Source organism: Anabas testudineus, chromosome 17 (assembly GCF_900324465.2).
Source record: "Anabas testudineus chromosome 17, fAnaTes1.2, whole genome shotgun sequence".
NCBI classification, from domain to species: Eukaryota; Metazoa; Chordata; class Actinopteri; order Anabantiformes; family Anabantidae; genus Anabas; species Anabas testudineus.
Window position 1 is genome coordinate 5,869,794 of NC_046626.1, and position 21,068 is coordinate 5,890,861.

The 21,068-nt window shown below is 39.1% G+C and overlaps 3 protein-coding genes across 4 annotated transcripts; all 3 read right to left on the bottom strand.

Annotated features, from left to right (window-relative positions):
* Positions 1 to 431: 431 nt before the first annotated feature.
* LOC113172371 (protein lifeguard 3) lies at positions 432 to 9,774 on the bottom strand. Of its 2 annotated transcripts, XM_026375310.2 has the most exons (12): positions 9,591 to 9,772; positions 3,951 to 4,268; positions 3,376 to 3,443; positions 2,904 to 2,968; positions 2,766 to 2,819; positions 2,631 to 2,681; positions 2,496 to 2,535; positions 1,878 to 1,915; positions 1,701 to 1,788; positions 1,492 to 1,587; positions 1,345 to 1,398; positions 432 to 1,234 (listed from the first exon to the last, which is right to left on the bottom strand). In XM_026375310.2, the coding sequence occupies exons 2-12, from the start codon at positions 4,261 to 4,263 to the stop codon at positions 1,085 to 1,087; spliced, it is 1,017 nt and encodes a 338-aa protein (XP_026231095.1). In that variant the 5' UTR covers positions 4,264 to 4,268; positions 9,591 to 9,772; the 3' UTR covers positions 432 to 1,084. The 2 variants fall into 2 exon arrangements, with proteins under 2 accessions (XP_026231095.1, XP_026231094.1); XM_026375309.2 differs by having other exon boundaries at positions 1,345 to 1,587; positions 9,591 to 9,774.
* Positions 9,775 to 9,964: 190 nt separating this feature from the next.
* Positions 9,965 to 16,354, bottom strand: casp8 (caspase 8, apoptosis-related cysteine peptidase). Its single transcript, XM_026375321.2, has 12 exons — positions 16,180 to 16,354; positions 15,313 to 15,480; positions 14,875 to 15,050; positions 14,619 to 14,724; positions 14,147 to 14,276; positions 14,004 to 14,059; positions 13,841 to 13,895; positions 13,565 to 13,629; positions 13,358 to 13,472; positions 13,074 to 13,201; positions 12,365 to 12,762; positions 9,965 to 10,505 (listed from the first exon to the last, which is right to left on the bottom strand). Exons 2-12 carry the CDS (start codon positions 15,421 to 15,423, stop codon positions 10,370 to 10,372), a joined length of 1,476 nt encoding a protein of 491 aa, XP_026231106.1. The 5' UTR covers positions 15,424 to 15,480; positions 16,180 to 16,354; the 3' UTR covers positions 9,965 to 10,369.
* Positions 16,355 to 16,621: 267 nt separating this feature from the next.
* catip (ciliogenesis associated TTC17 interacting protein) lies at positions 16,622 to 19,623 on the bottom strand. Its single transcript, XM_026375004.1, has 9 exons — positions 19,352 to 19,623; positions 18,993 to 19,178; positions 18,862 to 18,917; positions 18,653 to 18,739; positions 18,170 to 18,337; positions 17,959 to 18,083; positions 17,237 to 17,313; positions 17,089 to 17,156; positions 16,622 to 16,965 (listed from the first exon to the last, which is right to left on the bottom strand). Exons 1-9 carry the CDS (start codon positions 19,467 to 19,469, stop codon positions 16,777 to 16,779), a joined length of 1,074 nt encoding a protein of 357 aa, XP_026230789.1. The 5' UTR covers positions 19,470 to 19,623; the 3' UTR covers positions 16,622 to 16,776.
* Positions 19,624 to 21,068: the final 1,445 nt, after the last annotated feature.

The window sequence follows — 21,068 nt, forward strand, 5'->3', positions numbered from 1 at the left end:
CATACTGTCAGAAATGTTCCAGTTGTTTATAAGCATGGCAGTAATTTCACATATGGAAAACCCCATGCTGCTGGCACTCACTAACTGACCCAAATCTGAATTGCATTACACGATATATAAACAGGCACATACATGTGTGTAACAATACAAACCCTGTACTTCTTGAAGAAACATTAATGTGAAGGCACTATAGTAACATCGTATGTAAATAGTTGCCACTATCCATGAAGCCTAAAGCTAAGTTCAGGTGTACCTCAGTGTTCGTTTCAGCATGCCTGTTTTCCTCCTTCTAGTGTTTTGACATTCATTACTCAACATCACTATTAAGCAGCAGTTGAATTTCAGCTGTTGTTCAACAACAAAACGTAATAACCATCATTAATATAAAATATTTCCTGAACGTAAAACTGAAATAAACTAGCTAAATAGATAGAGAATAGAAACAATATTGGCCAAATTATTTCATGGTAATTTAAACATACTGAGCAGTAGCTTATTAATGAGTCATTCATGTCATACATAATGACACATTCCTGACCCTCATCTGAAAGTACATTAGCTGTTTTAATAATACAGAGAATAATAAGCATGTATTGTCCCTGGTAACATTTGGTGTTGGATCAAGACCAGTGCTTTTGATCATGCCCATCCCTGCTGTACTTCAAAGCCAAATCAAAAGGTGGTTGGTCTGTGTTAACAAATTTGAATTTGAACGATAGAGGACAACATTTGTACAGAATAAAGCAGTTCAGCAGTACAACTACACACAGAAAATGTCCAGACACTGTCTGCCTCAACATGAGTTCAGCAAGAGTGAAAACATGTTGCGGCTGGTATTCCAGTGTCTACACATATTGATATTCTGAGTTAAACACTGGTAAGCTAAATCTGAGAAAAGTGCATTTTTGCATAGGATTTACCCACCCTATGACAAAACCTCAAATTTAGCCCTTTATATTCCCTGGAGTTTATAATGGTTTTATAAATGTATTCTGACTAAAAACAAAGCAGAGGTTTTAAAAAGCACGGAATGGTTTTGCAGCTTGACACTTGTCTTGACCCTGTTAACCCGAGCTGTGTGGACCTATTTAGTTGAAGCACCGATGATCTGCAGCAGGAAAAGGAAGATCTGGACGATGTCAACATAGATGGAGAGTGCAGCAAACACATACTCCTCTGGGCTGATGGAGTGCTTCCTGTTCCCTATCAGCAGCTGCGTGTGGTACGCTAGGAACTACAAGACGTAGAGGAAAACATGAAGGGAGTCATACATTGAGTTTAAATGAAGGTTTGAAGTACAAATTGTTAAACATTTCATGTTTATGCAGCGGACAAAATACCCACCATAGTGAACACTATAGCTCCCAAAGCTGCATAAAGCATGTGAAGCCACAGAATCTGCAACAACAAACCATCATTACATGATGAAAAGTTGACAAGATGTGTTTTTAGGAAACAATGTTGTTGTTGTTTACACAAGCCTTTACTCACATATTTGAAGGACAGCACAATGGCTGTAATGATGCCAGTCACAAACATTACGATGCCAAGGACACAGAAGAGGCCTTGGCACTTGGTGAAGTCGACCTTTTGGAAAGAAAAATCCACCAACAGGCATGTTAACGCATGTGACTGCACAAATACACTGCAGTTGTTTGAAGCCAATAAGCGCTCGATTAGTGCATGCACCCACACCATACCTTTGTCTGGAAGCAGAAGACGGTGACCGCGATGCAGACGACGGCTGTGATGCCCAGAGCGAGAAACACTGCTTTCGTGTCATAATAACTAAAATATAATGAATAACCCATAGTTAAAACTGAAGGAATCTAACAGCGTGTTTGCATCATATTGAATGAACTATATAGTTATTTTACCTGGATATGGATCCAGTCATGTAGGACAGAGCCAGAGTCTGTAAAATACAGTTACATCACAAAATGTTGCTGGAAAAAACTAACTACGGTACTTGGTTGCTGGCCTAAACCACTCTGGATGGTCCACACAAATTAATACATAATACATAACTCCAATAGATTAATATCCATTTCTGTGCTTATCATAATGTGACTAAAAACTACATTTCACAGGTTTCAGTGCCATGTGGATTGAGATGGTGGTTAAACAGAGATGTGGAGTTGGTCAAATGTAACTAGCCATTAGCAGTAGCAGTGACACCAAGACATAGATAAATAGTAACAATCCACCTTTTGCTGATTAACAAAAAGCGCTTATGAAGTAACGCACTGAGCCATCTTGATCTCTGAGCTGATAAAATACAGGCACCAAAACAACATATCAAAGGCATTATGCAAACACAGGCTGAGTCAAGGGTGATGACTCACTGCTTAGTTCTAATATCAAAGTCAGACTGTTAGCATTGGGACAACAGTAGCACAGGCCAGTTAACATCTGCCTCGTCAGAAAGGTTGCTGTATTTAAGTCTAGAAAGCTGTTAATAATTATTTGTAGTATTTAAGCTGAAGTCGACTTACAAAGATGAACAGCAGGATGAGGTTCCATGGGAACTTCCTCCTACAATGAGTCAGACAAGAGGATTAGAAACATTTGTTTTGTTTTTTAAATACTTTTTGTACAAATATTGTTACTGAGACTGTGCAGTCACTTACCGGGGGCCCTTACAGCAGACCAGCACAATATGGGTGACGGCATACACAGCACTTAAACAACAAAATGCAAATGCATAAACACTTTAATTCTGATTAGTAATAAATGTACTGATGTTGCTACAGAGTGAAACTTACTATGATGCCCAGTACACAGCTTGGTTTCGCTGAACGAAATACCTGACAGGTTGGCTGTCAGAAACAGAGACACAGTTACAGTGTGATCCACACCGACACATGTACAACTGACAGGCAAAACACACACAATCTACTCACACAAATGTGAATATGGCCACAATGGCTGTGGTGACGAGGAGCTGAGAAGCTAAAATCAAATACACCTGAAAAACACACATAACAGACCAAAGACACATTACACCCTGAAGTTTCTGATCTCAGTCCATTCTGTTCAGAATTAGCCCCTATATGTGTGTATTATGTACATTTGTCTTGCAATGCAAAATTGCATGTACATTATAACATGACATAATTTCAGTATACATAGAAAAACATTTGTCACAGAAATGGTGCAAAGAAATAAGGAGTAATTTTGATCCAGATAGTTAAAAGCAGTCTTTTCAATGCCATTAAAACTGTGGTAAGTGTTGCTAAACAACTTCCTGGTTTGTCATAGATAGCTGGGTTATTAACTTTTAGAAAAAACACAGGCTTTGCTCTGAGACTCCATTGTATTGTAAATACATAACAAACTGATTCAGCAAGGCGTGTGTAACGTGGGTGTGTGTACTTTTCTGATGAAGGCATGCCGAATGCTCAGACTGTCCCAACCGCCGCCGCTCGCAGCAAACTCATCCCCTGTGTCATTAGCAGAACAGAAACATGATCGGTGACCATAAAAACACATGTCATCCCTCAACAGTGATGAGTCAGCAACAAGAAGCATTATACTAAAAATCCTACCGTGGCAGCTAAACACACTGCAACTTAAGAAAGCACATGCCAACAGAAAAAACAAGCACACTGAAAAACATATTGCAAATGACAGATGTGAGATCTTTCACCTCTCAGCAAGAGCGCAAATAAGCATGTGCACTTTACATGAACTATTGCATTAATTAGTGCTTTTCCATTTGGGGAAATAATAAAAGCCACATCACATAGTTCCTCCTACGGTATTACTATGAAGGTATTTACCTTGAATTATAGTCTCAGCATTAGGCAAATCAGGGCCTAATTTTTGAACAGTGTCATTAGGAAAAGAAAAAAGAGAGTATGGACAGAGTACCAACATGCATCGACCTTTGTCCAAGATATAAAAATTACTATAAAAACACTAAACTACTAAAGCAAGTCATGTCTTACCAGAGTTCAGGACATCTGATGGTATAGTGGGTGGGATGACAGGGGGCATGGGAGGAGGACTGGGGTAGCCCGCTCCTGGATGTCCAGCAGGGTAGGGCTGTGCAGGGTAAGGGCCAGGTGGATAGCCCCCTGGTTGGCCTGGGTACAAAGGAGCATTTGGACCAGGGGGGTAAGGAGCAGGGGGGTGGCCTGGCTGGGAAACACCATAGGCAGGAAAGCCGTATGCAGGTGGCGGTGGGTAATTCCCGCCCTGAGGTGCATACAATGGGCCATGGGAGTCATCGTACCCAGGAGGGTAGTCTGACCTGGACATTTCGCCTGTGAGGATCGAAGGAAGAAAAAAAAAAAAGTTGTGTCAGATACAAAAAGGGGCAAAAGCAAGAGAAACTGAAGAACAGAGAACAATCAACGATCATGATCAGTACTAGTTTTCACTTTCAGCTCTTTGTAGATATACAGGTATCAGTATGTATGTGGGCCTTTTATGCGGCTCTAATCAAAATTTGTACATTGTGCATGGATGAAATGACTGTGAAAGGAGTCACAGTGATTATGCCAAAGAGATCTACCACACAACACAATTTGTCAGCTCAGTAGTTTGGTTTTATGGCCTGCAACTTTACTGTTTGACTCAGTGTCGCAGCTCTCATCAGGTGGCTATTTTAAGCAAAATTACTACTAACAGTGTGGGCTTTCTGCCCAACAACAAACAGCAGGAAGACAAAGCTAGGAGCTAGCCAATGAATGCAGCGGAGACCAAAATGAGAGCAATAAGACAGCGAGTGTTCCAGGAAGGTCACAAATGTAACACCAAGTCAATGATAAGGTTTCTTCGTATGATGAAAACTGTCACATGATCTCATGTGACAGTTTTCACCATATCAACATTCAAAATTACCATAATGTTGTGTTTACAGCTTATTGTGCTCACATAAAGCAATCTTAATATAATATAATGATGCCTTTTCACACAGTATCTTGCCCACCGTAGAGCACTTACAAGGTTGTTTTTTAGTAGAGAAGTGTTACAAGTATGTTACAGTATAAAAAGACATTAGATCCAAATCTATCCAGCAAAGTCAGATACTGAATGCCTTTATCTGAGTAGCAAAGCTCTTTACAGTCATGCTGACAATGTCGTTAGCATTTAAAACACACGTTCCACATCCTGCTTCACTCAGCTACAAACTAAAACTACAGAAGTTATGTAAGCACTGTGCTGGGCAGGGCCGGGATTATCCTAATGTTTCCAATGTTACATTTAAGTGTGATGTCACAACGAGCACAGGTTTAAAAAGGCCTACTGCACACCTCAACTGATTTTCCAAAAACCTTTACCAATAATGGGCCTCAAAAGGCAAATATCAGTCATAGAGACAGGTTGTAAAAAGAATGCAACCTCTGCACATACAAGCATAATCCTGTCCGCAGTAATCATGAAAAACACACAGTGGCTCAAAGTCTGTGAACTGTGCACAGGTATTATTCCAACACTTGGAATTGGATTTGTAACAACCACAGTTCAGCATCTAGGGATACATCTGGGCTTGTATTCCGTTAAAATGAACACATGCTTCTGTTTAACTATGTGGTTCACAAAAAAACACCACAAGCTCAGGAACCACCACATGGACCTCTAAAGGAAATTTCTAATAATAAAACACACACAGTCTATGATCCACATGTACACAGTGCAGTCACATATGACCCCAATAATCCATGTTGCAGACATGACGAGAAAAAAATGTTGTGGTACTTCTACAGGGTACTTTAACAGCTTCACCAACAAAATTAATTATACCCTGCAACACATTTAGCTTCTAAACATACCTCTCTAAATTGATTCATCTCGACACTACACTCCTTACAATATCACATTATCACATTAAACCGCTGTATTAAAAAGACAATGCAGTGTCTACTGGCGTGCTCCTGTTTGTGAAGTTATTTTAAAAACTACAAATGTTCTCCAAACCCCACTCTCATTGGGACTTTTAGGGGAATACACACAGTGAAGGAATTCAAGAGCTGACTCCACCTCGTGCTGCCATTACATCACACGTCGAGCACCAAGCAACAGGACAGAAAACACTAAATGGAAAAAATGCTTCAGAGTATCTGCAGTCAAACGCTCTCAGTGCTAATCACTACTTGGGCATTGACACACAGTTTGTTAGTAGACCAAGGGGTTTGAGGCACTGGTGTGTTTAAACATAAGGGTGTAACTCCACTCTAGGAAAGTTAAGATTTAGAATAGAGGTTGTCGGGTGGCTGTTCAAGCCGGTGGCTGATGTGTGCTTACCATGACTGATCGTTATATTTCATCATCACCACCACTAATCTAAATCATCATGAGGTTCTGAGTAATTTTTCCACTAATGTATAGAGACACATGAACAAACACAAAAAACCGGAACAAAAGACATTTCACAATTCACAAGTAGTGCAAAAGTATTACAGACTATTCTTAAACCAATCAAAGTAAAAAAATCCATAATCAGTTATTTATTGGAATCTGATCATTTATTTGATCGACTGGTTTATCTATAGCCTACTGTACATGCACATGTACTTGTATGTGTACACTGGAAACCTACAAACCAATCTAAAAGTACAGACTGTATACATATGTTTAAACATCTAAAACACACACATACACATTTTCAGACTGGGTAGGGAGTGTGGGTATCAGGTATGAGTTTTCCACTAACTCATTTGTGTCTCAGAATTTCATTTCATTAACATGAATGTCCTGGACATGTTTTATTGTGTCCTATGTCTGTTCTTTCTTATTCAGTTTGTAGAAGACCTAAAGCAGCTCCCTCCCCTGATATGTTGGTGAAGATTCTCAGTCGAAGTTATCTGGAAGTTGAGTCATGGCAACTGGACTTCCTTCTTGTTAGGTGGAAACGTTTCGCTACTCATCCAAGTCGCTTCTTCAGACTGAAGAAGAAGCCATGACTAAACAGTTTCTAAAAACATTATTTCATTTGACCTGCATCCTTCCGGTTTATCACTAAACCTTTCTGCATCAGTCACAGTTTATTAAGCCAAATGTTTTTTAATCATTTAATCATCATAAATCTCAACTTGTAAACCAATTTTGAAATTCCACATATAATCTACCAGACACATTTTCAACCATCATTTTTAAATTTAATTTGTTCATGCCTTCTAGTTACACTTTGATATATTATTTATCTCTTTACACAGTTGTACTGCATTGTTTTCTTTTGTCTCTACACTAGTTCCAATTTCTGTCAGTCTGGGTATATTTACAGCTTCTCCTAAAACAATCTGATAACTGGGATCTTATTTACATATGTTCACAGATATCAAAAGTTTGTTGTCAGTACTGTCAGTAGACAGTACTTTAGAAACCAACAAATTGTATCTACGTTGCTTATTAATAAATTTAACTCTAAAATCTAATTATCCTATAAAAGAAACCTATACATGTTCCAGTTTTATCAAATACTCTGATGTAAGAAAATAGATTATTAATAGACTTGCATAAAGAACACCAGGTTGTTTTACGGTCACAGTCTGACCTGTGCATTTTAACATACTAAATTCAATTTTCTCCATCATCATGTTACCATAAGCATAGAGATGGGGCAGTGGCAGCACACTGAGTTGAGTGATCGCTCAATAAGTGCAGTGGCTGCAGTTCATATGTCAAAACTGTCCAAAGGGACAGTCCCAACTCTCAGCAAAATGGCATTTGGTGTAAAAGCCTGGGCTAAAACAATGTGTGGATCTGTTGATCTGCTGTGGTGCTCCCAGGAGGGATATGCCGAAAGAGAACCAGCGTATTTCAAAAGCCTAAAAGCGTTTTATTCTGTCAACTCACCATTTAAAAGCGAGTTTCAATATAAGATACAATGTATAAAGAGCCATCTGCCTATGGGCCAAGTATTTTTTTCTAAAGTATTTTATTATTATCTATTTAATCTGTAAAGATTGAATCCTGTTTTCTTATGCATAAATTCTGACGATCCACTTCCAGCACTGCATTATTTGTTAAACGTGTTTGTGGTCAGAGTCTGTATTGAAACATACTGTATACATCCCATTGACACTGTAATAACTGTGTTTACCTCCGTGTAGCATGACTACAATTTCTCCCAAGGTGTATTTCTTTGCACGGCAGAGTGGAATTGCGTCTGACCTGTGCCCAAGAAACACACTTTGTCTGTCATGTGAAGCCATGAAGTCATGAGGGTGTACAAAATAACAAAAATACCTTACATTAACAGGAAGGACTGGTTTGACAAAGCTTATAAATTCTGTTTCTGTTTGGACTGCCCAAGGTTTTGATTTCATGTTGTAACACCCGACACTGTTGTTGAGCAAATAACTTGTAAACTGTCTTTTTTCCCCTTAATGTCGGCGACTTAAACTATTCTCAAGTGTGTTTGCTCTTTGTCATGACTGTTTCTTTCCAAATCCAGTCCAGTTTCCAACTGGCTACCCAACAACTACTAATCAAAAACAAACCGGGGAAAAGAAAAGAAAAAAAAAAAAAGATTTATTATTGTATTTGTCTGTCCATCCACAGTCATCACTAGGGACACAAATTATTAGGAGGTGGGCGCTCCACTAATGCTTTTGAATAAAAGTAAAATAGTGAATACTTAACCTTCCTCTGAAATATAGCTATTTTATTATATTATATAACATCTGAAGATGTTCCCCTGGAATCTGGAAGATCTGGGATGGACATTTTTAACTTTCTTAAGCTTCATAAACGATTAAAAACTGTTGAAAGCAACATTAAAACATTAACATTAACTCTAATTTAAACACACACACACTCTCAGTCTCTTAGGTCAGGTCAGCCATTTCAGCAGTAGTCAGTCATTATGAAGGATTCAGTCACATGCTCCAACACAGGAGTGTGTGTCCAGGTGCTGAGTGACAGCTGCATGAATGAGGCCAGAGGAATATCCCATTAACTTCAATGTGGGGAAACAGTTTAACTTAATAGTGAACATTATATGGTGTTGAAGTGTGTGTGGTCTGTGGCAGAGGTCCTGTTCATGCTGGCTCATTGTCACGGTTCACAGGGACACTTCAATGACAAGAAGCCATTATTTATGTTACTGCTAACACTTGTCAATCTTTTAATTCAACTTCAGTCCGGGGCTAAAGTGTGTTTTGTGCCACAGCTGAGTACTATGCAGTATATTAAACAAATAAACCAGAGTAACACACAATGCACAAGTATAAAAAGTAAAGAAGTTTCCATTTACTAAGGGAGGAGCTCGACAGGAAAAAGTGCATCCTCAACACCACCCGGTTTAAAACTACGTCGAGTGGAAAACTCGGACTTTTAGTGTGCTGACGACTGAAATGGCTGCACTCACAAACAAGACGCCGAAAAAGCTCCGAGCACACAAACTACACCCTCCGCTCCACCCTGTGCAGCTGGGACCGGACCTCAGCACACAGAAAGTCTTTTCAGGAAAGTGCGGCCTGAACGGACACGGACAGCTCCGGCTAACACGGGGGGGGGTAAATGTACCATCACACAGCTAGCGAGCGATTAAACGAACCCCAGCGCTGTGTCCGACACGTTTCCTCATCACTAAACAGCTCAAGAAACGTCCAAAACAACTTTAATTTGTCTCCACTTACCGAGTGAGAACGGAAGGAAATGATTATGTCGCGTAAAGTCTCAGCGGTAAAACAGGAGAAGTGGAGGCTTCCCGCCCGTCACGACCTCTCCGCGGACAAAATGACTCCACAAAGCGCCGACGGGGCTCGAAGCCGTGAGCTGAGGAGCGGCGGCAGGAGCCAGATGTGAAGAACGTTTCCTGGAACAGTGAAGAGCAGGGTGGAGTCCGGAGGACAGGCCCTTCTCCAGTTACTCAGTAAAGGTGCATTACCACTACATAACAAGTACAACACTGAAAAGGTCCCATCCAGACAGGTCACATAGCAGCAGATTTTACATTTCTCACTCATTTCTAATGGATCAATGTGCAAAAAAAAGTACATCCAAATCCAAATCCACTTTTCTTTCTCTTTCTTTATTTTAGAATCACATATCAGCTCAGGGGGGTTGTAGGTTCATCTGTCCAGAGTTAAATGGATTTATCTGGTGAAACTTATACAGCAAAATACTGCTTACTTGTTAATTTATTATCTCAATTCTTTCATGTTTTAGTCCATACAAGCAATAATGACAACAAACTTCATTCCTATTAAATTTATATTTTTCTGTGAAATACGTTTTCAATGACAATCATGGTGAGCATGCATGATCATCTCAGAATAACTATAAAGACACTGACATTCAAACCAATCATGAACTATTTGTACCATACAGAGACATTAAAAACACACCCTGTCAACCACATTCATGCACACAAAGGACGATCTGGAAATTTGCCACGTGTGCAGTGTTGCAGTCATCACACAAATTTGAGGACAAGCTTCTTGGTTAGAGTATACTTGGGCTCTGGCATTTGTTTTTTGCGCTGATAGTCCCCTTGGCTGACCTCCCTGTTCACGCGTGTCAGGACAGTCAGAATATCATCGTTCTCCGAGCTGCACAGGAAACACATCACAATTGATTTCACTTACAGAAATTTGAAGTACGATTTAATACTATGTAAATGGTCCGCACTTATATAGCGCTTTTCTACCTAGCAGGCACTCAAAGCGCTTTACACTGCATCTCATTCACCCATTCACACGCACAAGCACACACACATTCACACACCGATGGCAGAGCTGCTATGCAGCTGACCTGACTCACCGGGGGCAACTAGGGGTTCAGTATCTTGCCCAAGGACACTTTGGCATGTGACGTGGCAGCCGGGAATCGAACCACCAATCCTATGATTGGCAGTCAACTGCTCTACCTATTGAGCCACAGCCACCCCAATACTATGTCACATCAACAGTAAAGACACTAAAAGACTCTTCACTAACTGGCACTTACTTGCTTAAATCTGCTAAACTGCTAAAACAAGCTACCATACATAATAATAATAATTTACAGTCCCTTTCAAAGAGAAGAGAGAAGTTGTGATTATGTGGCATGTGCCCAAACCATCAGACTACCAGTGTGACCTATGTAGTAGATTGTAATTCCTTCACCTCTAGTTTGTGGTAGTTGGATGTCACTATTGTTTTTACTGTTGAGGTTTTTACTGCTCTCACCTTGCTCTTGTCATCAGTTGCTAATGTTTTACTTGGCTAACTGGTCTGTGTACACCAATCCATTTCACTCATTCAGCTGTTAGACATCCCATAGTTGTATTAGCAATGCCCAGTGTTTGTGCAGTGTCTCTGATTGTTTTCAGATTCACAATGACTTGCTTTTCCTTCATAGACAGATCTCTGGTCTTAATTTTGATTTATACTTTTGAACAACAGATGCAGTCTTCAAAGCTAAAACCAAGAGTAGTTATTAAGAACTATTTATCGAGATAATCAATCTCGAAAGCCACATCTGTAAGGTTGATTGAGTAACAGAAAAAAATGTTCCAATAACACGTTTCAATACTTTTCCTCCCCTTATTATTTAGGTGATCTAATACAAAAGGTGCTATGTTCTCTACTGTTTCATATATTTACATGTAAATACAAGGAAATAAAAGCTTAAATGGATGAATAAATGGATACAATATAGGTAGCACAGTAACTGGGCTCTATATGAGAATGGCGCTCCTTCTAAAGAAGAACTAAGACGCCGAGTTTCATGCAAGAACATTTTCCTATTTAACTTGAACTTCCCATTTAACTGACTGCACAGACTTCGTGAGTCCATGATATTTGATCATTAATATATTTAATGCCTCTTAAACTGCCATATGTGACAACCTGATCCACTTAATCTGTGGTAAAGTTTAATTTACAAAGACATTGCAGAGCTTCAAGTCTGCTAGACTGGTAGTCTGCTATCAGAAATAAGCAAACTTATTCACATTGACTCTCAATACATGACTGATATAGCACGTCAAAGATAAGTTACTCAACTTGTTTGCGGCTTACTGCAATTATATACAATATCTAAAAAATCTGACATTTTATTTGTTTTTGTGTATGAACTTGACATAAAATGATTAATAAATAATAATATAAAAAGAGCTGTCTGTCCACAGGGGCTGTGGTGAGGCAATCAGAGAGGTTGCATGGCACAGGTCACCTGTGTTGTGAAAGCACTCAGAGAATAATAGTTTACAAAATCTCCCTACCACACCCAGTCCTGTAAAAAGGGCTGGGAAAATATATAAGAGTACAGTAAAACCATGATCTATAATCTACATTCTATATTAGATAAGTTATCATCTTTTATGATAGTTAGTGGTGAAACTGGGGTCCAGCTTGGTTTTACACAGAGGCTTAGTTGAAAAAAGCAGCCTAATTCTTTTAACTTTGTGTGGTGTGATGACTCTCACCTTTTAGATGCTGATCTTACAAGCTGTCTGCACAGCTCTTGGATGTAAATGGAGCCTGTGGAAGTATTACGAAAAGACTTGTATTCCGGCACAGTGGCCATTCCCATCAGGAAATCTGCATCATGAGGGATTGTCTCGACAGTGACACGACCTGCATCATCCTCGAAGACGCTTTGTTCGTTTTTCTTCTCCTCCTGCCTTTGCTTCACAGGACATGGTATGGCTCCTCTCTGGAAGTCACTTCCCTGACACGCCTGGATGAAGAACAATTTGGGCTTCCTTGCCAAGGTAGGAGCGTTCCCACTTGTGAAGGGCTGTGTCAGTTCTCTCAGGGACACCTCCAGTCCATCAGTCCCAAAGACGCTTCCTTTTTCTCCATGGGAGAGTACACATACCACCTAAGATCAGTGGTAGATACATATGAACAAAATTTGAGTTATATCTCAGTTGAACTTGCAAATCAGATATATTTCAAAATCACACATAATGAAATCTAGCTGGAGGTAAAGGTGAGATCATGCTATATGCATGCAATTGCAGAAACCTGCATGTTACCAAGTTTTTTAAAAGCAACAGGTTTTTGAGTAATACTCCTATTCCTCTTTATTATTATTACTTTATTATTAAGAATTGTGAGGCTATAGCCAGCAGCTAGTTAGCTACTTTCAAAATGCCGAAATATAACTTTAAACTGTGTGATATTGCTTACCAAAGCATCATGATTAAAAAAGTCTGTTGCACCCAACTCTTGTATTTCAGACCTCATTTTTTTTGCAGTCAGGTTTTTGTGTACCACCATTTTAAATCCAAGGCGACTGAACACTGAGCGCAGAGTGCCTGTTCACATATAAGAGAAGGACAATGAAGAATACAGTTACATTTTTTATGTACATCATATTATATTTGGTAAGTTTTAATTCTGTGCAACTTTAAGCTGGTGCAAGCCGTAACATAAATCAGATCACATGGCTGGTAAAATTTAGGAAAACATACTCTCATCCTGATGAGATCCTCTTCGTTCTTTCAGGCCTGATGCTTCCTCGAAGACCTCATTGTTGATGACCACACACAAACCACGAGGGTTATGATTCAGAATGTAGTACTCCGTCTACAGGGCACACAAACACCCACATGGACAAATCAGAAACATGTTCTAATAAATGAAGAATTGAATGAAGTGGTTCTTGTGTGAATGGTTACCTCATCAGGAGGAGAAGAGGACTTTGTTTGAAGTGGTTCTGCATCAGAGTAGACAGGCTCTCCATCTGAAGAACAAAAACAGCAGAGACCCACATCCCTTGTAATGTGTATAATAAAGATGATAACAGGAATGTGAATATTCCCATATAGGAGTGATTAGGAGGTTTTGAAGCTATATTATATAGCTGTAATTAAATGATTAAGGTTTTTATTGGTAAATACAAATTATTATTATTATGTGATATCATTTGAATGATATGAGGAAATAAGACTCACTAGGCTGAGTCTCAGCTATTGACCAAGTAGGTTCTGTTGACTGATGGGTGAATCTCTGTTTAAAATGCCAAAAATAAAACCTCAGTAAATTCAGTGAGTCAGTAAATTCACTTTCTGGAAGATTCAAAATATAATAAATAAAAATATTTACACACACACACACCTGGTCATCCATACTGAAATGAGGAGGTAACCTGATTTGCTCCGGTTGGGATAACCCTGCACAGAGTACAACCACCTGGTGAATTTTACAGTAATGTCACATTTAAACATGCTTTTAGCTTTTAGTGAGAGACAGAATCTCACCTTCTCTGTAGCGCTGTACAGTTGATGCCAGCTGCTGATCAAATTCCTGCAGTATTGTTTGCAGCTCAGTAAGCTTTGTGTTTGACAATAAATCAGCCTTTTCCATTTCTACAAACAAATCCAGTGCTGTCTGTAAGAGAGAGACTTATGTGTGTGAGTGTCTGTGTGCGAGACTTTGCAGTTGGATGGCAAAACTAGAAATCACTCATCCTGTTGTAAATGTAGCTAAGGGAGATTTGGCTTTCTTTAAATAATCGATTAAAAAAAGGTTAAAAACCAACCACACAAAATGCAATATTATTTACCACAGGCAAAAGTTGCAATTTTGATTTACTTAATTGTTACTTACATTTAAAAATTCAATAATAATGTTTTATTAACATAACACAGTAAAGAGAATTTAACAATGAACTATACATAGCTCCTAATGGTTTTTTCATCATTTTGTTTGTAACTGTGGGTGTGTTCTTACATCACATGTCTCTATGTTTCTTTTGCCCAACTTGTCGTTCAAAAGAAACTTCATTTTTTCAAAATTCTCCCGAGTCATGTCCTCATAGATTTTGTAGAGCATCACCCTGACAGAAAGAAAAGCATTGTGGCAGAAAGGAAAAGGACAAACAAAAAAACACAAACAAAGACTCTACATTATGGAAATAAAACTGACTGTACAGTAACTGCCAAATTATTGTCTCTGCCAGAACTAGTGATGTTCTTACTCATTTTACCTGTAGGCTGACAGGGTAGGATTTGCACCAGTTTCCTGTGGAGGCCTGCTGTCTGTCTCCAAAAGATTGAGGAGATCTGGTCGACGGATAGTCTCGAGCAACTGAGAGAGAAACGAATAATTGCTGAGCAGATCTTTTTCTTCTAGCTTCAAGAACAGATCTTTTGCATCCCGAACCTGTATAAGAACAAGCAAGAAACACACTATCAATGGTTTACAAAAAATTCAGAAGAAAAACCTTGACACGAGTGAAGGCAAAAAATAAGAGAAATTCAGTTCATAAAAAAAGTAAGCAATGGTCCACTATACTAGAGCTTTACTGTTACACAAATAATTGACATTATACATGTCAGGGGAAAATGTAAAACAATAACCACAAGACACGTATTGCGCAGTAAGGTAACATTATATTTCAGTGTACAGATGTTGACGTTCTCACCCCCTCCAGTTGTTTTTTCTTGACAACATCGTGACACAGGAAGCAAAGTTCTGCCACCTCGGAGGAGTCCAGCTCCTCATCTATGCGGGACAGCTTCACTCTATCCATCATACCCACACTGACTAGCACTGGTCTGCTGCTCAACTCACAGCTGTCTATAGGTCAGGACTATCAGAGAAACAGAAACATGTTAGGAAAAAAAAAAAGATAGAATAGTAAAGATAGAATAATAACATTATTTAAAAACAAATCAACAAATACTTCGAAAGTATGTAAAGAAGCACACATTATGAAATACACTCCAAAGAAATTGTATTGCAGCACTTAAAAACACATTTATACTTGATGTGATTGGATTTTATCTACATTATGATTAATGAACAGAAATCCACATTATCATACTCGCAAATTGTATTTTAAACTGCTTTTGAAAGCCTTTTTAATCGAATGACATTATTACCATTAATATTGTGCCGCTATTTTATGACCCTCATTTTCATTATGGTATGGCTAAGTATGTGTCTAATAATTAAAATAATTATCAACATAATATAATAGGAACAATTTTTGGAATTGAATTTTGGACTTTCCGTGCTAACTTTCACAGGACTGTGACATAACCTTAGTAAAACAACACCCTGACGTTTGTTTCACTCAACAAAGTTAAAGTTTTATATTCAACTTAATATTTTTACTCGTGACTAAACGTCGCTAACACAACAATATGTCATGTATGACATGTAAATAGTTGTAAAATAGAGATGTAGAAAGTGTGGCGTTATCACTTATCGTAAGTTAGCTAGCACAGCTACTTAGTACTTCAGGTGGGGTAGTTAGCCTTCACTAACGTATGACGTTACAACTTACCACTGTAAACTTGTCACTGACAACGTGTGTCCAAAAACCGAAACGACTCGCCTTCCTTCAGTAAACAAAAATGTTTTAGAGAGCCAAAGTTAAGTCCGTTTTACTTCACTGTATCTTTTCTGCCTTCATTCGCTCGCTTCACTGTCTGTTTTAGTTTTACTTTCGGTGCTGCTACCTTTTTACTTTACAGTCACTTCCTCTTGGACCTTCAAAATAAAACCCTTGTTTTTGCACAATCAAGACACAAAGGTGTTAGAAGTGTTGTCATTTGTGCAGAACATTTGAAACAGACCTAACTACTTGAAAATCAAAGGCTTGAAAAGCGCTGCTGAGCTAGGTATTTTCGTTAAGCCTGCGTATCTCTTATTTCTTTGGCTGCAACTGTTTGGCCCAGGCACGACTCACAGTGTATCAAAAATAAAATAAAACCACAACCGCTGTTTGAAACAACTTTAATCAAGATCTCACAACTCAGTGAAGCTTCAGGTTTGAAAGTTGACAAAACATTTTCGAAACTGCGCTGTAAGTTGAAGTGATATGTGTGAAATCAGAAAAATACAGTTTTTAAACATGTGAGACGGGCCCTTGAATGAGCTTTCAGAGTTTATGATCTTTCGTGCGTGCTTGTTGAGGATGGTGGGATAAAAAAGGGAGAAAGTACTCTCTGGCAAATTGGAAGACATCCTCTGGTTTCCTCAGCAGAAGAAACTGCAGGAAGTCAGATATGAGGGCACGGATCTCTGGATGCTGTCTCAAGTATGAGGCATGGTCTGCCTTTAGCTCCTCCTGCAACAAGGAGACATACACACACATACATATTTTAATTTTTAGAAAATTACATTAGACATATTGAAAGATAGAAAAAACGTTAGTTAAATAATAAAAAGTTAAATAATAACCCAGTTTCACCTTTCTGTCCAGGAACTTTGATCGCATCTGCATGTCTTCTTCCCATGCCAAAGGGATTTTATCAAAACCTGACAAGCACACGCACGCATACAAACATTATGAATTTTTTCATTCAGTGAGTATTAACTATATATGTGGAAATGATTACCTTTTTCTAACTGGGGTGAAAGCTGCAAAAGCCTCATAGTGACTGGTGATCCCACCACTACTCTGTTGACCAAGTGCCTGATCAGAGCAAACAAACAGCTTTAGAAATTAATTTACTTCATTTAAATTAAGTAATTATCAGATCTTTTCACAAAGTGAATGAAGTCATGAATAGACTTGTTGTACATAAAAAACAAATCATCCCACTCTCACGGTTTATTCATGTATAGTAGTTAAGATCATGTGTTTGCTTGGCGTTTAATTTTTTAGGTTTATCTTGATACTGTGGCTGTGATAAGTGACTTCCAACAAATTATCATAACGTACTGTCATAGATATGTTTTGTCTCTATTTGTGATAGACTGGTAACCTGTCCAATTTGTACCCTCACTGGGGATACACCCAAATACTGTGCAAGGATGAATTTTTGGACTATTATTTGTGGCTACTCAATAAAGCAGGCTATTACTTCAACTTATCACATCAACAGAATTCTGAAAAGTGATCATAAATCTTTCATTCTTTAAACCTTCCCGAATAAACTACATTGTTCAATTAATGATCAAACTTTTAACACAACAAACAATTAATAATTTAACTCTTGTATACTACTTAATAAGGGGTGCAAACACAGAAAGTCATGGAAAATCCTGTTTGGTCCACAATGGTGGCAGTAATTTTTCTAAAACATTAAAGACACCAAGAGAGAGTCTTTGAGCTTACCCATCATCCAGGAAGTAGCACTGCCATATAGTGGGTCTGTTCTTATAGGACTGAACAACCCTCTCCACCCCGAACACCTCCACAGTCTCACTCTCAACCTCCAGCTGCTTCAGAGCCAGCTCACTCTGACCGCAGACAGACACGCAGAGTTCACTCTTAAGACAAGTCACTGACTGACCAAAACATCTTCTACATATATGTAATTACTTACAAAAGTGGTGTGGATGATGTGTAAGTCCTGGTCTAAGGAGATGAAGGTCATGTGTTGTGGCACCTTCTTCCTTAGAGCAATCAAACGCATCAGCAGCAAGCTGGAACCCTCTGTTACCAGTCCTCTTAGGACAGACATGGGATAACAAACACTCTCCTTCGTCACCTCCTGTACACACACATTCACACACAAGTGTTTTCTTTCTACAAGCTAGAATTTTATGGAGGCTGGTATAACATCAAATTATATGAGAACCAAACTGTAACAGGATTAAAGATCTGAATTGTTGAACAGATATTTACATACCAACTTTAGGTAAGGAGACAGGTAAAAGCTTTGTTTAACTGTCTGTTTCAGATTTTAGGTTTTTTGTTTTTAATAACGACGGAAGCTATGATAATCACAAGGGCTGTGTTAGACCTTCAGTGCTGTCGTGTCATGTTTTCAGACAGCTGACTCTCACTGCATCGTTTCTTCTCTCACCTCTCCTACAGTGGTAACTTTATTGATCACCATCTGCCCATCCTGCTGCACCATGTGACACCTCTTGTTCAAACTGTGGCTTTCAAGCTGAAGAAGCGTGGAGATGCAAAATAAAATCAGACATATGGCATATGGCATGTGGCATATGAGGGAATACCCGATATAGAGACACTGGTGTGTGTGTGTGTGGAAATGCTGAAATAACTTACTTTGACATACTCATGGTATTCTTCCTCCAGCACCTCCAGATCAGAAGTTAGGTAGACTAAGACAAAGCAAAGGATATGAAAACAAAGACAAATTTGGAAGTGCAGTGCATGCAGCACTCGCCTCTCCTCACCTGTCACTGTTGTTCCACAGGGGGAATCATCAATGGCTCCTTGGCTCTGAGCATGCAGCAGCATACAGGGCCGCTGGACTCTCCTGGCAAACTCCACGGTCACACTGAACTTCCCCAGGTCTCTGCCGCTCTCTGACACAGTCACCAGAGAGTCCAGAAACACACACCTCTGCAGCTCTGTTGGCTCTGAGAAAAGTGGAGGACTTATTAGCATGGTTCATTTCTGATGCTTAGATACCAAACGTCTGCTTCTGCTTTTCACCATGAAATGCTGGTAGACAGTTTTATGTGGCTGCTCAAGATGTGCCATGAGCAGATGGTGTGTTAACTCTCTTGCTGGCACAGAGAGGGACACTCACCGATGCTGGACATGAATGTGAGAGCTTCGTCAGAAGCTTTCAGCTCCTCTCCGGGCTCCGCTCCTTCAATCCCCGCTGAGGCACCGGCAGGAGTTTCCTCTTCCTCCGGGGGTTCCATGGTTAACGATACTCCTTATAGTAAATAGGTTCCTAAGTAGTCAAACAGCTTCACAGGACAAAATATCGATCTAATGTGTTATCATTTTGACGGTGAACCGTATTTTCTGGTTTGCTGCTTCTCTTCGGATACGGAAAAGTCCAACCACTCTGAGTTGTCACGGCAACGACGCCGCCGTCACGTAAAGACGGTTGCATGTGCGCAGCCGAATTTGGAAACAGGTTACCGTAACTGTCAGCACCAAACAGCCACGGAAATACACGTTAACACTGAGATAAAAAATTCAAATGTTTAGATCATAAAAAGTTATAAAGTCTGATCAGATGCCCTTGTTAAAAATATAAAAACGAAACAAAGGAAGATTTTCAATAATTAGGATCTCAGGATCTTTAGAGTCATCATCCACATTAAGAATTTAACTGGCTACTTCTATTCGTAATCATTTCTTGTGATGATATAACCACTACAGCACAGGGTTTGTGAAATAGCAGGTGAAATACAACCTAACTTAACTTAACAATAACTTTTCACAATATGTATATGTGTTTATTTTCATGCATGGTATTAGGGAATATTTACAAATGTGATAATTAATGTAAACAGCACAAGACCCAATATGTTTTTTGACTACAAGTGAACTGCAGGAAACTGGGGTCCAGCTTGGTTTTACAGACAGCCTTGGTTGGACAAAGAAGCCTAATACCTATAATTTTCAGCTGATCTTTCCAGCCAGTAAGAGTATTTTGAAATGACCAGCATTCTGGCACAGTGGCCTTTCGTAGCAGGAAGTGTGCATCTGAAGGGACCGTCCTGCTGAAGACATGATCTGCATCTTCCACATCATCCTGTGCTTCCCATAATCCTGTGTTGGCCATAGAGAAACTGCTATAAATCCTCTCTGGTAGTTGCTTCTCTGGCCTCCCTCTACTAAGAACAATTTGTGTTTCTCTGCCAAAGTGAGGGCTTTCCCGCTCCTGAAGGGCTGTTAGTTCTCTCAGGGACACACCCAGTCCATTAGTCCCAAAGACACAGCCCTGTTGTCCATGGGATATACCAACTAAGATCAGAGATAGAAACACTTTGAATCTGTGCTCAGTCTATGTCTCAATATAGCTTGCATATTAGGCATATTTGTAAATAATGGATAGAAAATTCAGCTATTATATGTAATTTTAAATACAAACACATCACAAATAATAAGAGAAACTTCCAGATTAACCATACTTTTTAAATGAATGACAGCACTATTGTGAACTGTCTTAAAGAAATGTCACTTTGACAAAAAAAGAAATTCCTCTCTTGATGAAGTGGTATGATGAGGTAATCTGATTTAATCTGGCTGGGTTAATCCTGCAATAAGCACAATCACCTGGTGAATTTTACTGTAATGGCACACTTAACTGTGTGTGTGCTTTTTGTAAGGTGGTGCATCTCACTCTTTCTGCAGCACTGTACAGGTGATGCCAGTTGTTGATCAAACTCCTGCAGTACTGTTTGCAGCTCAATAAGCTTTGTGTCTGTGTTTAGAGGCTTTGCAGTTGCATGCAGAACTAGAAATCAGTTCTGGTTCTGTGAAAATATAAATTTCTAAATAATAAA

Coding starts and splice junctions, on each gene's coding strand:
- casp8 (XM_026375321.2), bottom strand. CDS start 15,423: ATGATGGATAGAGTGAAGCTGTCCCGCATAGATGAGGAGCTGGACTCC. Junction 13,630..13,840: donor AATAGCTGAGACTCAGCCTA/GTGAGTCTTATT, acceptor TTTGTTCTTCAG/ATGGAGAGCCTGTCTACTCT. Junction 13,473..13,564: donor CCTCTTCTCCTCCTGATGAG/GTAACCATTCAC, acceptor TGTGCCCTGTAG/ACGGAGTACTACATTCTGAA.
- catip (XM_026375004.1), bottom strand. CDS start 19,469: ATGGAACCCCCGGAGGAAGAGGAAACTCCTGCCGGTGCCTCAGCGGGG. Junction 18,740..18,861: donor AATACCATGAGTATGTCAAA/GTAAGTTATTTC, acceptor ACGCTTCTTCAG/CTTGAAAGCCACAGTTTGAA. Junction 18,084..18,169: donor ACATCATCCACACCACTTTT/GTAAGTAATTAC, acceptor GTCTGCGGTCAG/AGTGAGCTGGCTCTGAAGCA.
- LOC113172371 (XM_026375309.2), bottom strand. CDS start 4,263: ATGTCCAGGTCAGACTACCCTCCTGGGTACGATGACTCCCATGGCCCA. Junction 3,444..3,950: donor ATCAGATGTCCTGAACTCTG/GTAAGACATGAC, acceptor CTAATGACACAG/GGGATGAGTTTGCTGCGAGC. Junction 1,916..2,495: donor TCATCCTGCTGTTCATCTTT/GTAAGTCGACTT, acceptor TGTATTTTACAG/ACTCTGGCTCTGTCCTACAT.